At 46.6% G+C, this 18538-nt stretch overlaps 1 protein-coding gene across 1 annotated transcript in view; it reads left to right on the top strand.

The window, feature by feature from the left end:
- The window catches only part of SPMAP2L (sperm microtubule associated protein 2 like), an 839782-nt gene extending 823295 nt beyond the window's left edge, over window positions 1-16487 (top strand). The window contains exon 12 of the mRNA XM_086963162.1: window positions 16316-16487. Within this exon, the coding sequence (XP_086819288.1) occupies window positions 16316-16433 (118 nt within the window). The 3' untranslated portion in view covers window positions 16434-16487. The remainder of the gene's footprint in view (window positions 1-16315) is intronic.
- Window positions 16488-18538: the final 2051 nt, after the last annotated feature.

Genomic DNA, 18538 nt, shown 5'->3' with positions numbered 1-18538 from the left:
CCTGCATTTGTATGCAGAAATATGCAGGCAACGCACGGTGCCTGCCGCTTTCTGCATACAAATGCAATGTATGCATTTTTACCATTGCGGTGGATGCAGCTTGAAGCTGCACCCGCCGCAATGGTAAAAATAGAGGATGTGACCGCCAGGGTGGCGGTCACATCCTAATTGCACAGGAGGGAACTCCGCAGGCCTTGCGGAGGTTCCCTCCTACTCTACGGTGGCGGACGGACTCAGGTCCGTCCGCCATCATAATCGGCCCCCAAGTGTCATTAAAAAACTGAACACAATAAAAAGAATCACACACAACAAGGGTGGATAATTTAGGATCAGCATATTCAAGAGCTAAAAGGAGAGCCCTCAATTCGACCAGCTGGGCTTTGTAGTTCCCAAGGGACTGGGTATGAGCCAAGGTAAAGTGAAAAACTCCATCTTTCATTGAACCTACGTCAATAGAGCAAGCTGCAGGGTAAGCTTGTCTGGAACTAATGGCCGGTTGTGCCAAATTATCAGTATAGATGATACATTTGTATTGAACAAGAGGAGGAACAGAAGAAGGCAGAGCTTGGATATGTTCATACAGAAGAAACTCTTGCATTTGCAAGGAAGGGTAAAAAACAAAGCTACCATCAATCGATGTTAAGGACATAGCCCATTGAATCCAATGAGGATGCAGAGCTCTAGAATTTGGAACACTAGCTTTTGTGACCACCTCTGAGGCCTGCACAGGCAAAACAACAAAAAAGTTTACCTTGAGCAAGGGGGCGTTCTTTAAGTATGGCCATCTGCACAGCAGTCAGAATGTTTTCAGTAAAAGAGAAACACAGTTCTACAGGAGTATACAGATGCAATTTATAAGCAATCGGGACTGTCTCCCTCATTAAATGTCACATAAGTTAAGCTGATCTCACCTGGCAGAATCTGGATGACCAAATTGTTGTATTTAATCTAGTCTGTAAGTATTTCATAGCAAGCAAATCCAATTGTAAAGCGTGGTGCACCACAGTATTTTCCGGAAGCCAGGAGGAAGCTGAAAAGGACGGGTGTATCAAAGTATAAAATGGTTTAATACACTGAGCATAGCCAGGAATGTAAGTCCTGCCAAAGTTCAGAAAACCAAGCAGAGATTGGAGTTTCTTTAGGGTGGATGGAGGTTGCAACTGTGCACATTCCTCCTCCAAGAAATAGGACGCTAGAGCCCTACCCTCATTTGTCAATTTATAACCAAGAAAAAGGACAGCCAGAAAGGCAATATGCGACTTCACACAACTGAACTTTTACCCAAGAGCTGCGAATTGCGTAATGATGCAATCCACTCTCTCGAGATGGGGATTTATGTAATCATCTATCAGGTATATGTCATCGACATAAGAGAAAGCGTCAGGATCAATATCATGCAAAAGGGACACAATAAGTGCTGCAAAGCCCCCGGGATATTCTTATACCCAATCAGCAATCTCGCGTATTGCTTCTGATGTTACTGAACGTAGACAAATCCTGGCTCCCAGGAGCCAGGTTGTGACTGTAAAATCCATTCGAAATGTCAAGTGCAGTTTTAAACCTTTTACGCATGATAGTAGTGACTAAAGCTGTACTATGCGTGTTTTGCACTGCAAAGTACGAGTATGACTGTTCAAATGCCTGTAATCCAAAACTATGCGATATAAACCATCAGGTTTCAAAATAGGAAAAAGAGGATTATTCATTGCAGAGGCACAGGGTTCAATAACACCCTGATATTCCAATTGAGTAAGAATCTCTTTTACGGATGCTTTAGCATCATGTTTGATCAGATATTGAGGCTGCAGCTGAAGAGCAGAACATATTGGAATAACATGCACAGGAGAATCCTCATCCTAATCAGCTTGGTTGCAGTACAAGTCATAGGCCAAAGCAAGAGCCCATTCAGAAGCATAAGCATGCTTAGTCTCATCAGGTATGATTTGCAAAAAGAAAGGTATGATCACATCCTTGCATCGAGGGCATGCTAGAACAAACTAGGAGGCCCGTCAACCTCGGCCAACAAAATATCATAAGAAAAAGTCAAATTGTCCCAAAAAATAGCATTAATGGTGCGCATAATGTCCCCTTCAATTTTAATGTCTACATGATAAAGTGTATCAGGTGGAGCCACGCAGGTGTCTGCGGTTTCAACAGTTACAAAGGCGTGAGTTGCTTTCGCCTCCAGAAACTGGTGGAGCTTCTGGTGTACTACAGTAACTACTGCTGTGCTGTCGAGGAGGGTCACCGTCCAGCTCCTGTCCAGGAGGGGGGATCTTACCATCTGGGGCATATTTCACTGATAAAGCGGCAACTTTATTTTTTGGAAAGAGGCTCTATACGGAGGTCGTTCCCTCTTAAATTTCACATCAAAAGAGCGCTGCAGGACCCAATAGGGTTGCGAGGACTCGCCTTGTCTGCAATCCTGCCTTTCATGTAAGTCGTATTGTTGATCAGATGATTCCTGAAAGGAATGAGGAGAATGAGGATCAGGAACCTGGAACCTCTCTGGAGTTTTAATTATACAGCGATGACGTAAATCATATCTACGTTTAGAAGCATCAGGTGGCGGTGACCCACCACAACACCTTGGGTTGCTGCTTAGATTTGTCCCATATCTTTTTAGGAAAGACAGGGTGACACTACTTCTCAGGAAGAGGCATACCTTGAGACTGATTACAAGGTCATACCCCAAAATTATTGTGACTGAAGAACTTCAGCAATAATAATCGGCAACTCATGTTCCGGGTCATTGTCAGCAATCGCGGAAAGGCATTGAACCATTAAGAACGCTGCTTTACTTTTAATATTAAATAGAGTCATTTCGGAGACTACCTGAAAAATACTCATTAACTTCATCCCCAAATCCAGGGAAGGACCTGCCCCATGTTCATTCTCTGTTTGAGAATGCTCGGGAGAACCCTCGTCAAGGGGGTGCCATAGCAAAGTGTATACACTGAGGCAAACACCGTCCCCCAGGTGTTGAAGTTGGCCTAGGGGGGAATCAGACCACTAGGCATGCACATAGTAAGGATCCTTTGTTTCTCAACGGGACCCGTGAGAGGAAAAACAGCATCAAGCTGATCAATTTTTTGAGCAGTCCAAAATGGAAAGTTCTCACGATTCTGAGGACGTTTGCCCATGATGGAATTAATGATAACGGGAGACCAAGCCTTACCTGCACAGCCCGTGGCAGGGGCACAGGGAGGCATTCAATCTAACACCAGCGCCGTGAGGGAAACGGCCGCACTGACCAGGAAAGCCATGAGGGGAACGGCTGTAGTTCCCATCGGGGAACTACAATACCCAGCAGCCCCGGGACCGGCGCACGAGGGAGGAGTCACCTGCGCGACCGGAGGCGCTTAATAGCTCGTGCCTTCGGCGAGCCCCTGGGGAGACCAAGCCTTACCTGCACAGCCCGTGGCAGGGGCACAGGGAGGATCAATCTTACACCAGCGCCGTGAGGGAAACGGCCGCACTGACCAGGAAAGCCGTGAGGGGAACGGCGGTAGTTCCCATCGGGGAACTACAATACCCAGCAGCCCCGGGACCGGCGCATGAGGGACGAGTCACCTGCGCGACCGGATGCGCTTCATAGCTCGCGCCTTCGGCGAGCCCCTGGGGAGACCAAGCCTTCGATATTGACTTAGTACAAATTATTCTTATTGGTGACAGCTGCCACACTATGTCTTGCAAAGGGGGCCTTAGAAAACTTTCCTCACAGGGTGACCTGCATAGGGGAACAATGGATTTGTACTTTAAGCGTGTTATACTGCCCATTGCAAGTGAATTGGATAGAATAGAACGATCCCCAGTGTTGGACAGTTCTTTCACTCTGGGTTCTCCGCCACAGGCTGTTGATATAGCCCTGGTTATATCATTACTGGATGAACTTAATCAAATGTGCAAATCCTCGTATGCCCCTCTGGATTCAGAAAATGTGCAAGCTATGGCTCCTATTTCCCCAATAGCTACGCCTAATCATGGGTCTAGCTGTTCCTCCCAATTAACTCACACTCCACAGGTAACACCCCACATAATACGACCAACAGCAAACTCTCTACCGGCAGCCCCCAACCAGGTGCTCTCTGCCAAAAGGAAGAGAGATGAGGCCAAACAAGCGGGCAGTCAGGCTAAATTACAAAAATTACATCGTAATTCACCTTTACCCAATACTCCTAGTACTGCGACTTTGAAAGCATCTACACAGACCTCCCTACTGTCGGCGCTCGAAACCATGATGAAGTCAATCATATCCCCGTTGATAGATAAAATGACTAGCCTAGGGGACAGGCTCAGGGGTGTCGAGGAAGCAATAAAAGTTAAGGCGATAGTTACTAAAACCATGGGAGGACCCGTACAATCACAGCATCTAGCCCCTATAGAAACGCCAATCTCTATCACACAAAGTAAGATCCCTGTAACCAATCAGTTGCTCCACACATGAAACTCGTAAATATCCCAAAAGCCGCCACAACATCACAGTCTTCTTACCCTAGGGCTGGGCAGAATAAAGAGAAGTCATCTCATAAAAGAATAGCGTCTAGTCATGACACTTTACCGCACAAAACTAACCACCTACATCTGCCACCAGAGGCAGCCCCTATTGTGTGTGTCCTCTCAGGAATACCTGAACTCCCAAAGGGAAAACTTGAGAGACAGCAGGACCTAAGGAATAAGGTAGTGTACTGGCTCACCAAAAATAGACCTCTGCCCCCCAATATAGACGGGACTATATTAAGTGTTAGAAGGGTGGGCTGGTTAGGACCTCTCGCAAAAAACACTGTGGGCGACTTGGTACTCGTAAAGTTTAGAAATAAACATGTCGTCCCATACCTCCAATCTTGGCAGCCACAAATAGGTGATGGTCCTATATCCGTTTGGAGTTTAAGTGAATTCTACCCCAGAACATTATATGCCCCGTCGTAATGTCAGACAACATAGAACAATTCCCGGACGGCGAGAAGTGGTCTTGTATTGAGTGGCCACCTCTCCCCTGTTTTTTATCAACTTGTTCATTCTTCATGTTGTTCATTGATTAGCCGATTTATTCTATTGATTTAATTTATTTTTAAATCCATCTAATTCTTTTTATGAAATTAAATGAAATGTATTAATGTATTGGTGTATTTTTATGTACTGCTGTTGCTTTTATGATTTTTTTAAATCGAATAAAGCTAATCAATCGATAACGGGACTTATAACCAGCCCGCACCTTGCCCAGCCTGCACAGGCGGTGCAGCACTAGGTGGAGCCGCGAGAAAGGACCGGGCAACAAAGTGGATCAGGCGTCTATATAGAGGGACTACCTGAGCATCCAACAAACGTACTTCCGCCAAATTGGTGGTAATATATTTAGGGTATGGAGTAAAACCAGCTGAGTGGTCCCGTCAATACTTAAAGTGCCCATTCGAACAGTAGCAATAAGAAAGGGTAGGATGCCATTAAACCAAATCTGGTGCTCCAAGGCTATAATAGGAACTTCAACAACTGCAAATGGGTGATAAGCTGCCAAAACAGTGGCAACTGTATAAGTACGGAAATAATTGTCATTCGCATCCACAGCAGGAAACGAACAACACCTCTAAATGGTACGAAGGATCCACTTTGACTACAAAAAACAACCGAAGACCCCCCCATTGGGGACTCCATGCTGCAACAAATGTTGGGTATCCGCAGAACGGCAATGAGCTGGAATTACAACCGGTTGAGCAATTAAGCCAATGAAAGGGATTACAATGGTAGCACTAAAAATGGGTCATAAACCTTTTAGAATTCAAGCTTGAAAAACCCACAGAAAAAGGTGATCCCTACAAATTGAGGAGGCAAAGCCCTCCCACCACAGACGTCTCCGGAAAACGGTGCAAGGGTAATGTCGACAAGCACAAGCGCAACTCAGGGGTCCTGTGAATAAGTACCAGACCAAACATTGGTGACGCCATGGCACAGGGATTCTGTGGAATCACAGAACTATTCTTGGGATCATAGAACCTTAGTAGGCAGTGACGGAGTCATCCTACCACCTGAGTTCCCATGAGCCCGGGACCGACTAGCTATATTGTCTCACTTGCCATCCTACTCACTCACAGAGGAACAAGTCATTAGACACCCTCGAACATAACACCTGCGATTCTCTCAGGAATCGCGGTTGCAGGACACAGCCTTTCGCTCTCACTCTCGTACTAGTCCACAATAACAACTGACAGAGACACAAGAAAAGTTTAAACTGTTTCTTTTTACTAGTGTGCTCTATTCTACAGTATGCGTGCTACAATAAGTAAGATGCCCACCACAAACATGGTCAACATAGTAAGTAGTCTATAAATCATAAAAGGAGGTGTCATTATACAAGACGGGGTTGCCTATCCCCCTCCCCTTCTACAGAAGCAAAATGATTATAGATCAGAAGATCTCTGGTGTTTGTTGCAGACCCCGTACCTCATCATGCACAGATGAAAGTTCTACATCTCAAGTGCTGTCACGATCTCTTCCCTGGAAATATCCTTCTCCAAGTGTCTTGTTACGTATTCTCTGCAATAGCTTTATGAAAAGTATGTGTTCCCAAGCAACTGCTGCATTTGTGTTTTTTGTCTAGCTGCTAAGGCCTGACCAGAACAAAATAACAAGGGGCATTCTTGTTTGACCTTGTCTACGGTCTGCAAACAAAATCCCAGGAAAGAACAGAACGCGAGAACAATGGCAAATTCTGTGTGAAAGCACAGTGTGGCACAAAGCAAAAGACGTATGTATAGTAATGGGCAAAGCAGTCTGCAACGCGCTCATGCCAACATAGGGAAATGACAATGGGCCTGCACTGGACACATGACTCCAGCAGCTAGAGGCAAAGGAGATTAGCAGACTACGAGACGAGTGACTCTGGTGAACTTTTCATCCTGTGTGGAACGCTGCAGGCTTTATGGGACATGTAGTTCTTTTCTTTAAAGTTAAGACATGACTGCAATGAATAAATTGGCAAGATGGAGAGAGCTTAATGGAGCCTCGAGCACTCCTACTAAACCAATGGATGACTGTCAAAGAGTAGGATCCTGTATAAATCTCAGTGCGGAGATGGAGTTACGCTGAAAAGCGATGTGAGCTCTCACTGTGCTGTTTTTTGCGTTGGTAATCATCAGACTCTCATTTGTTACCATGTTCCTTGCAAGCTTCAACCAACACCTCTTTATCCTCGACTGCTGCAGATCAACATTGGCATAAGCTGTGCGTCGCTATGCTGTGTAGATGTGACGTAGGAGGGATGCATGCACCAGTTGTGTATTCTGCCACATCTAATATTATTGTGAGGAGTACATTGGAAACAGTGGTGTGGCAGGACTTGCTGTTCAAACTTGACAGGATGTTCACTTGTTCAGGCAGGTAACTTAAGATGCTTCTTCAAACATGAAAATGGTCCCTTAATTAAGCCGGAGCAGACAACCCTGCTTGTCGTGGTCTTTGTTGCTTCACATGTCTTGCTTTCATTTGTGACTTCTGGTCCTCTGTTATCGTGTGGTTAGTTATGTCTGGTATGTTTCAGATGGATGATGTGAATAAACAGAACACACTTAGAATCAAATAATTCAGTACACACAATATTATCCAGGAATGTCCCAGGCATGAACTCTTCCTGTTAACTTAGGGTCGCCGATGATGCCATGTCACAAGGACATAGATAAAAAGTTTTGATATTTCCTTTTGCAAATCATTTTCAGTAGTGCTAGTTCAATTCATTCAAGTGAATCAAGACTAAATCCCCCAAAATGCACTGATTTGTTCCATTAAAGCAAAAGACTAAAAATGGAGTGTCCCGGTGACATACATCCCTACTCTTCATTTTATCTAGAATGCTTAGTTGAGAATGAAAGTTTCATTTGCATTAAGGCATGATATCATATTCTTTAGGGCAATGTTTTCTGATGATTATAAAGTATTTATTTTGACTCTTTGCTCCTAGGGTGCCCATGAATACTGCCCAGTACAATCCAGATGCCTTCATTGTAAAGGAAAATTGCAAAAAACCTGGCTTGGCAGTTCGGGCTGGACTGTTCCCATGGGGCACAGGGTCAAGACGATGGATTTAGGCCCAGATCTCTGTACTGGGGTGAATGTATGACATTGTTCTGCATTCTGTCCATCACGTGTTGTTGTTTGCATTGGTCACCCCGAGTGAGACGGGTATGCTCAGACGTGAGTCCCGTGCTCTCCATGCCACTGGAATCAAGCTATCCAGGCTGATGAGGGCTGAAAGCCCGAAACCGGTCCTTGGATGCTTGTTTCCAGTCCAGGGAGGACCTGGCTTGGCAGTTCGGGCTGGACTGTTCCCATGGGGCACAGGGTCAAAACTGATTTGCATATGGCTGGGTTCAAACTGGAATGGCGAGCAAAAAAACGATGGATTTAGGCCCAGATCTCTGTACTGGGGTGAATGTATGACATTGTTCTGCATTCTGTCCATCACGTGTTGTTGTTTGCATTGGTCACCCCGAGTGAGACGGGTATGCTCAGACGTGAGTCCCGTGCTGGCATCCTTGTATGCTTGTTTCCAGTCCAGGGAGGACCTGGCTTGGCAGTTCGGGCTGGACTGTTCCCATGGGGCACAGGGTCAAGACTGATTTGCATATGGCTGGGTTCAAACATGAATGGCATGGTGAGCAAAAAAACTATGGATTTAGGCCCAGATCTCTGTACTGGGGTGAATGTATGACATTGTTCTGCATTCTGTCCATCACGTGTTGTTGTTTGCATTGGTCACCCCGAGTGAGACGGGTATGCTCAGACGTGAGTACCGTGCTCTCCATGCCACTGGAATCAAGCTATTCAGGCTGATGAGGGCTGAAAGCCCGAAACCGGTCCTTGGATGCTTGTTTCCAGTCCAAGGAGGACCTGGCTTGGCAGTTCGGGCTGGACTGTTCCCATGGGGCACAGGGTCAAAACTGATTTGCATATGGCTGGGTTCAAACTGGAATGGCGAGCAAAAAAACAATGGATTTAGGCCCAGATCTCTGTACTGGGGTGAATGTATGACATTGTTCTGCATTCTGTCCATCACGTGTTGTTGTTTGCATTGGTCACCCCGAGTGAGACGGGTATGCTCAGACGTGAGTCCCGTGCTCTCCATGCCACTGGAATCAAGCTATCCAGGCTATGAGGGCTGAAAGCCCGAAACCGGTCCTTGGATGCTTGTTTCCAGTCCAGGGAGGACCTGGCTTGGCAGTTCGGGCTGGACTGTTCCCATGGGGCACAGGGTCAAGACTGATTTGCATATGGCTGGGTTCAAACTGGAATGGCATGGTGAGCAAAAAAACGATGGATTTAGGCCCAGATCTCTGTACTGGGTTGAATGTATGACATTGTGCTGCATTCTGTCAATCACGTGTTGTTGTTTGCATTGGTCACCCCGAGTGAGATGGGTATGCTCAGACGTGAGTCTCGTGCTCTCCATGCCACTGGAATCAAGCTATCCAGGCTGATGAGGGCTGAAAGCCCGAAACCGGTCCTTGGATGCTTGTTTCCAGTCCAGGGAGGACCTGGCTTGGCAGTTCGGGCTGGACTGTTCCCATGGGGCACAGGGTCAAGACTGATTTGCATATGGATGGGTTCAAACTGGAATGGCATGGTGAGCAAAAAAACGATGGATTTAGGCCCAGATCAGATCTCTGTACTGGGGTGAATGTATGACATTGTTCTGCATTCTGTCCATCACGTGTTGTTGTTTGCATTGGTCACCCCGAGGTTGACGGGTATGCTCAGACGTGAGTCCCGTGCTCTCCATGCCACTGGAATCAAGCTATCCAGGCTGATGAGGGCTGAAAGCCCGAAACCGGTCCTTGGATGCTTGTTTCCAATCCAGGGAGGACCTGGCTTGGCAGTTCGGGCTGGATTGCTCCCATGGGGCACAGGGTCAAGACTGATTTGCATATGGCTGGGTTCAAACTGGAATGGCATGGTGAGCAAAAAAACGATTTAGGCCCAGATCTCTGTACTGGGGTGAATGTATGACATTGTTCTGCATTCTGTCCATCACGTGTTGTTGTTTTCATTGTAAAGGATGCAGCCAAGAAGGCGTTGTGCTCCTTATGGATTGAGACGTTGTCGAAGCCCATCAGTCGTTCATAATGTCTTGCTTTGGAAGTGCCCAGTTCTGCTTTTTATTAAAGTTTGTGGTGCTCTCTGTTGTTTTTTGCATGAACTCCTTTAATACTTTGGCAGCCATTGGTGGAATAGCACTCAGGACATCCAGACCCTTATTAGGAGTGGTCCTTAATATTTACCTGCCACACATTTAGTTTTGTCACGTGTCCTGGTAATTTTAGGACAGAGGAAATTAAAAGACTTTCCAGTTTCGGGGGAATTAACGTGCGGAAAGAGGAGAGTCTGCTTACCTGAACTTGCCTGTTGCTGTCGCCACTGTGGGGGAGCCTTTTGCTGCTTTTTTACTGCTGTGGCCAACGACCTGCAGGAGGGCTGCTGTGCGTGGACACTTAACATTGGCTTTTAACCGGAACTGTCCCGCCGCAAGGATCAAAGCCTACAGGTCCCAGGGTGCACTTGTCCAAGCGCAGCTGCCGCGAGTGAGGGGGAGGCCTGGTGATCGCGCTTAAAGCGATGCCTCTCCCCCACGGCGTTGGAGAGTCTGCTTACCTGAACTTGCCTGTTGCTGTCGACACTGCAGGGGAGCCTTTTGCTGCTTTTTTACTACTGAGGCCAACGACCTGCAGGAGGGCTGCTGTGCGTGGACACTTAGGCTTTTAACCAGAACTGTCCCACTGCAAGGATCAAAGCCTACAGGTCCCAGGGTGCACTTGTCCAAGCGCAGCTGCTGCGAGTGAGGTGGAGGCTTGGTGATCACGCTTAAAGCGATGCGTCTCCCCCGCGGCGTTGGAGAGTCTGCTTACCTGAACTTGCCGGTTGCTGTCGCCACTGCAGGGGAGCCTTTTGCCGCTTTTTTACTGCTGGGGCCAACGACCTGCTGGAGGGCTGCTGTGTGGGACACTTAACATCAGATTTTAACCAGAACTGTCCCGGTGCAAGGATCAAAGCCTACAGGTCCCAGGGTGCACTTGTCCGAGCGCAGCTGCCGCCAGTGAGGGGGAGGCGTGGTGAGCGTGCTTAAAGTGCAGCCGCTCCCCCCGTGGCGTGGGAGACTCAGCTTACCTGAACTTGCCTGTTGCTGTCGCCACTGCGGGGGAGCCTTTTGCTGCTTATTTACTGCTGGGGCCAACGACCTGCTGGAGGGCTGCTCTGCAGGGAAACTTAACATCGGCTTTTAACCGGAACTGTCCCGTTGCAAGGATCAAAGCCTATAGGTCCCAGGGTGCACTTGTCCAAGCGCAGCTGGCGCGAGTGAGGGGGATGTGTGGTGATCACGCTTAAAGCGCTGCGTCTCCACTCGCGGCGCAGGACGCGCGCTGGACGAAGCCCGGACCAAGGGCGGGCCCGTCTGAGGCTGGGCGACCCCCCTTTTAAGTATGTTAAGACTGTTTTCTGATTTTGATACTGATTGACTGTGAAGTTCTCTTTTGTGTTTTTTAATGACCACTAAACGTAAAATTACTGGACAGAGGGTGGGGGGTTCGCTGGATGCGTTTTTATCAAGGGCAGAATTTGTCCTACAGCATGAAATCCAACTTACAGAGAAAAGACTTTCTTTGGGGTCATATGTGGAACAAAAAAGATCATCCATGGGGGCTATAATTATGCTTAAATCTCCTGTGGTTGTCCCGCAAGCTATGACTTGCTTAAGTACAAAGTCATTAGGAGCCAGTACGGCTGGCATATCTGGCAAAGATCTTACTTGTGATTAAGGGGCTGTAGAGGTGGACAACCTAAGTATTGTGGAACCAAATCAAAACCCAATGTTGAGTGCTCATGGGGTTTTGGTGGGATCTCCCTCTGTGCAGAACTTAGACTTCCCTGTTGCCCCTGCCTTATCCCAACCCCACACCTTAAATATGCCCCAGGCAGCTCAAGGTGACAGAGCCACTAGATCTGAAAGAACTGTTAAAGAAAGGGAAAGTGTGGCATGTTCATCTAAATCTGGGTTGGGTACTAACAACGAGGGAGGGAACGGGGAACCACCCGCAAAACACACAAGGTGTGGCCTAGCATTGAGGGGTAAGGCCAAAGCCAAACTTAAACACCAAGTCCCAGGGTCACGTGAGAACCATTCCCCAAAACCCAACAATGGTTCGCCTCCTACTGTTAATCCTAATTCCCCACGTTGGTAGAAAATGGAGGCGATCCAGATCACTGGAAACGCTTGGAGACTCTAATTACTGTTCTCCTACCACCATTCTGGAACAAACTAGGGGCGATCAAAGAAAAATTGTCTCACCTCTTAAAAGGCGCTCAAGTGTTGGATAGCTCTGAGGTAACCGGGGCTCATGGCACTACCGGGGGGGAGGCATGGGATCTGTGGCGCCCTCATTGCCAAGAAGCAGGGGCCTTGTTTGGGACTGCATTGGGGATGTGGCCCATGTGGTAGGAAAAAATCTTACAGGCAATGCGTGCACAACAAGGTCGCGATTGCCTTGTCTGCCACCGAGATCAGGGGGGACATCCCGCATCTGACCACAGGAGGCTAAGTGTTGGGTGAGCAGGCGAATGTTCCCCGTATAGGCGATCAGAATCTGCCTATGTCGGAGGGCCCTCAGAGACTATTAATGGTTGAAAATGATAACCCAATCCTGAATCCTAGTAATCGACGTGGAGACGGTTCTATCATATCAAACCCTGTCATTACTAAGCCCTCACGGGACATCCTAGATTTGCCACCGGCGGCTTGTCCTTATGTCGTGGTCTTGGCCGGTGTTCCCTTGCTTAGATCTGACGAACCTGAATCCTGGACCCAATTGCGAAACAAAACTGTAGACTGGCTATCCAGGCATAAAGGCTTTAGGGTAGCCATGATTAATAATATCATAATGGTGCGCAGAGTTGGGTGAGTGGGGCAGTCCCCAAAGAATATAGGAGGCCGATTATGTTGTTGTTAACTTCCGAAGCCCCGCGGTTGTTCAAATGATCCTAAGGGCGCAGGACTTGTGCCCATTATCTGCCACTTCTATCTGGGCCTTGCCACTTTGTTATTTTTATAAGCCCCCACTGAGAACCCCGAAGGAGATAGCTCCCCATATTCTGGTCTCAAATAGGTTTGAGGCTTTGTCTGGTCTAGACACCCATGATTGACTACCTGTTACCAACATAGTCTCAGTGGATACATTGAATCTAGAGGAAACGATGGAGGAAGAAATACTCGTCCCTACGACTAGTCCTTTGACTTTAAGTATTCCTCCCATTTTGGAGCCCCGGCCCACTTTACTTGGCATTGCCAACCTTAATCCTACCTGGAGGCCAACTGAGGGAGGCTGCATAAAAGTATTATCATGGAACATAGCTAGCCTAAGGGCCTAAAGGGGGTATACTAATTGGGAATTCTTCCTCGCCAGTCATCATATTATAGCCCTCCAGGAAACATGGGAGGCTAAAGAATCTTATTTTTTGGATGGGTTGTTATCGTTTGGCAAATATGCCATACCATCTTGCTCCCTATTAACCTTAAATTGTCATATAAAGCAAAGCTAATAGACTCATGCTCACCTAATATTTAGTTCTTGGTGCGTTTGACCGAATTACAAGGCAAGCAGCGGCAAACTTGACGGTATCCTGCAGACCAAGGCCCCTAAAACATAAAAAATGGTTTGATGAAACTTGTATAAGCACCCATAAAGTACTCATGCAGGAGCTTAATGGAAAACCTAGGGTAGCTGATAGGGTCAAGAATGCTAGGAGAGTATTTAAAGCCGCAGTGGAAAGGCGGAAAAAGCAGCTAAGAGAGATAGCATGGGAAAAGCTTAGTCAAGCCAGTGTTCTGGAGAGTGGTGAACAGTCCTATATTTGATGAATCATCTAATTCAGTTAAAGACTGTCACATCTCGGCTGAGAGGTGGGTCCAACACTTTGGGGGTGTCTATAGTGATGTGAGTAATGGATCCCCTCTTTGGCCAGTTAGCAACAGTTGTGTTTTGCACCCTTTGTTATTTACTTTGGATGAAGTCACTGAGGCGATTATGTCAACGTCAAGGGGGAAAGCCCCGAGCCCTGACGGAGTACCGGCCGATCTCTATAGAGCAGATCCTAAGTTATGGGCAAACATTTTAACTCATGTTTTTAACACAGCCACCCAGTCTGGCTTTCCCTCATCTTGGGCCAAAGTGGTTATTATACCGATCTTTAAGAAGGGAGACAGAGATGATCCGGCCTGTTACAGGCTTATTTCACTTCTGGACTCTGCTGCTAAAATTATGGGGAAAGTCGTTCTTGCTCGCCTAACAGAGTGGTTTGACCAAAACATTGTTGTCTCCGATCTTCAATATAGCTTTAGGCAAGGAAAAGGAACACTGGGCCAATGTCTTAATCTTCATTTGGTGATAGGGAAGTACACAGTCGTAAAGCACGGTGATCTCCATTTGGCCTTTATGGACTTAACCTCGGCTTTAGACCTTGTTAATAGATCAAAGCTTTGTAGACCCTCCAAAATATAGGCTTAAATGTGGACCTGATCTCCTTTTTGGTGACCATCCATGAAAAATACCACAGCGGCAGTGCGCTAAAATGAAGATGGTAGCCTAACTAATTGCTGGGCTGTCAAAAGAGGGGTCCGACAGGGGTGCATTTCAGCCACCCTGCTGTTTACACTCTATATTAACAAACTAGGGGTCGCCCTGACTTCCTGTTGTAAAGACATCCCAAGAGCTGGCACAAAAATTATCCCCGCACTCCTTTACGCTGATGATGCGGTTCTGGTGGCAAGGACTTCGAGGGGGCTGCAAACGCTTTTAAATTGTTTTATTGATTTTATGGAGTCCCTGACCTGATTACCAATTTAAAAAAGTCACATTCCATGTCCATTGGTTCAGGAAAGGCAAGGAAGGCCAAATTCTTTTTCAAGGATATGGAATTAATAAAAGTCCCCGCTTTCCCATATTTAGGGGTTCTTTTTGATGACAGGCGTTCGTGGCCAACGCAGCGCACACACAAAAAGAACACATTAGCTAGAGCATCGGGGGCTATTTTAGAATTGTCTCTAAACCACTCCCGGCCCTCATGAAGATTTATAATGCTGAGTGTCTCCCAATGGTGACCTATGGGAGCGAGATCTGGGGATATACAGAGAGTCGAGAAATCTAGGCGGTCAAAAATACTTTTTTCCGCAGATTGCTGTCGGTCGCGGCCTCTACCCCAGTCTTTAATATCCATGTAGACCTAGGGTCAGGTTTAATTTCCGATCAGATTGCGGTCGCCCCTCTATTGTGTTGGCTGAGAATTTGGGCTCAACCTACACCTAATCTTAATCAGCTGATCATCCAAGACTGTATTTCTCAATATAAGGGGTCAGACATACCATGGGTCCTTTATATTAAAGACCTAGATGGAAAGTCTTGGATGACCTGACTTATTTCTGAGTCCTAGAGCTCTGAGTAAGTCAGCCATCAGAGATTTGAAGCAGCAGTTTTTGGACAGATCTATGTTGATAAGGGAGGAAAGGGAACTAGTAAAACCTACGGTGAGATGTTTTGTCACGCTGAGCCTAGGTAGACAGTTGCAACCATATTTATCTTATATAAACAAACCTTACTGTCTATTTATTTTAATAAGATTTAAGCATAATATGGTTCCCTGGCTTCTAGTATTTCCGAAAGGCTTCCTTAAAGAAGGGTTGTTAAGTTCCTGTCCATGTGACAACTTCTCTGAACAGAACACCCTCCACTTGATATTTTTTTGTTTTGTGCTTATTATGACTCACTACGCAGGAAATGTATCATCCCCCTTCTAAGAGGTCATAATTTTTAACAAGTCAGGCTAGCTCTGGCATACTCGCAAATGCTGGCATCACCAGCTGTGTGTTTTGGGGTTGCAAGTTACATAATAGGCGCAATCAGGCGTAGGAATAGGCTATCACTGAACCATAGTGTGGACTCTGTTTTAAACCAAGTTATCTAGTTATTATTTTATTTCAACCTTGTGCGACAATGGTTAAGTTCTAACTTTTATCTTAGATATTTATTTAACTCCCAGGACAGACTGTTCTGGGCTGGAGTGCTTAATTTGGTTTCTCCTACTAGGGATTGTGTGGAGGGATGATCTTGCCATATGATGTTTTAGCGCAATTTTTAAAAACGCCTTATAATCTGATTGAGCTATATTTATGTATTTATGCACTGTGCTTTGAATTGCTATGTTTTGTGTCATGCACTTTGATGGTTTTAAACTATCCGAATAAAGTTAAACTTGAACTTGAAACTTGACTCTTTGCTCCTAGGGTGCCCATGAATACTGCCCAGTACAATCCAGATGCCTTCATCGTAAAGGAAGCAGCCAAGAAGGCGTTGTGCTCCTCACGGATTGAGACGTTGTCGAAGCCCATCACTCGTCAATAATGTCTTGCTTTGGAAGTGCCCAGTTCTGCTTTTTAATAAAGTTTGTGGTGCTCTCTGTTGCTTTTTGCATGAACTCCTTTAATACGTAGGCAACCATTGGTGGAATAGCGCTCAGGACATTTAGACCCTTACTAGGAGTGGTCATAATATTTATCTGCCCCACATTTCGTTTTGCCACGTGTCCTGGTAATTTTAGGGCAGAGGAAATTAAAAGAATTCTCAGTTTCGAGGGAATTAACGTGCGGTAATAGGACTTACAGTGTACATTTCCACGTTTTTCCACAGCATCCCACCCGGAGACTTGGTTTTCTTGAAGCTTAGTCCAGTCCCTTGGTGGAATACCACTTGACTGCAGCGCTTTTGCTGAACTCATAGGGGTAGATTTACAAGGCCCTTGCACCACTTTTGCGTTGTCATTTTAAACACGGGAAAAGTGACACAAAAGTGGCGCATGGGGCTTGTAAATCTACCCCATAATTCCAGTGGGCCCGCCAAACTCCCATTACCAAGTCCATCGGAATCAAGAGACCAGGCATAAAGAGGGCCTCACTATTCTACGTCATATTAGTAACATTTGTAATACTTTTTCAAGCTCATCCATGCCTCCATAGTATAGTCCATTAGAGGCTCAGCGAACCCACCACCACTCTAGCAGCTTGAGCGGGGGAACTTGCCTCTGGGCCTCATCAGCTGGTAATCTGTTCTCACTTAAATGTTAATTAATTATTTTGGGCCTCTTCTGTCTGTGGAACACTCATAAATAACACTGTTGGCAAATCCCACGTTATAGACCAAGGGCCTGGGACAGACAAGTGTTGCCATATGAGCCATACTAACAAAGGAAGATTAGTAGATAGGGGAAAAGAAGGAGGGGAGACAGGATACAGTTTGGAAGGCTGGGTGAAATGAAGAGAAACAAGCATTGGAAATGCAATAGGGCTCGCATTAGGAAAGTTTGAGCTATTGGTCTTATAAATGAATTTTTTTTTATTTATCTGCTATTTTTTAAAATAGCTAAATTAATAGCTTTGTCATTTACAATGCCAATAGTTATAACTTTCACAAACACGTATAGCATTTGTAATGCAACATGTTGTGTATTTACGTGACTTAGATGTATTGATATTACAAATAACAATGGCAATGGCAATAGCTTAAACTTTTGTAAATACATTTTGTGAAGATTATGTTCAGTGTTTTTTATTGTGACGAAAATCCAAGAACAGAAGTGAAATATTAACATCTTTTTGTGATTTGTAATAAAGCATGAAAGCTTGAAAACAGCTTGAAACATTGAAAGAACATATTTGAACCAGTGATGCTGTGGTTGCGCTGAGTGATGCTGTGGTTGCGCTGAGTGATGCTGTGGTTGCGCTGAGTGATGCTGTGGTTGCGCTGAGTGGTGTGTGCATCGGTGGAGCTTAGTGGGTGCATTGATGGAGCTGTGTGGTGGGTGCATTGGTGGAGCTTAGTTGGAGCATCGGTGGAGCTGTGTGGTGGGTGTATCTGTGGAGCTGTGTGGTGGGTGTATCGGTGGAGCTGTGTGGTGGGTGCCTCGGCGGAGCTGTGTGGTGGGTGCATCTGTGGAGCTGGGTGGTGGGTGCATCTGTGGAGCTGTGTGGTGAGTGCATCGGTGGAGTTGTGTGGTGGGTGCTTCGGTGGAGTTGTGTGGTGGGTGCATCTGTGGAGCTGTGTGGTGGGTGCATCTGTGGAGCTGTGTGGTGGGTGCATCGGGGGAGCTGTGTGGTAGGTGCCTCAGTGGAGCTGTGTGGTGGGTGCCTCGGTGGAGCTGTGTGGTGGGTGCATCGGTGGAGCTGTGTGGTGGGTGCATCGGTGGAGCTGGGTGGTGGGTGCATCGTTGGAGCTGTGTCAGTGGAGCTGTGTGGTGGGTGCATCGGTGGAGCTGTGTGGTGGGTGCCTCGGTGGAGCTGTGTGGTGGGTGCATCGGTGGAGCTGTGTCGGTGGAGCTGTGTGGTGGCTGCAGCGGTGGAGCTGTATGGTGGGTGTCGGCGGGGTTCCCGAAAATAATTGCATGTCTTTATTTCGTGCTGTCTAATTCCTTCCCCAGCTTCCCCCTGAATCTAAAGCAAGGCCCAAAAGAAAAG

The sequence above is a fragment of the Lissotriton vulgaris genome, chromosome 3_1 (assembly GCF_964263255.1).
Source record: "Lissotriton vulgaris chromosome 3_1, aLisVul1.2, whole genome shotgun sequence".
NCBI lineage: Eukaryota > Metazoa > Chordata > Amphibia > Caudata > Salamandridae > Lissotriton > Lissotriton vulgaris.
The sequence above is the reverse complement of the archived record's forward strand: the minus strand, read 5'-3'. Positions and strand labels throughout refer to the sequence as shown.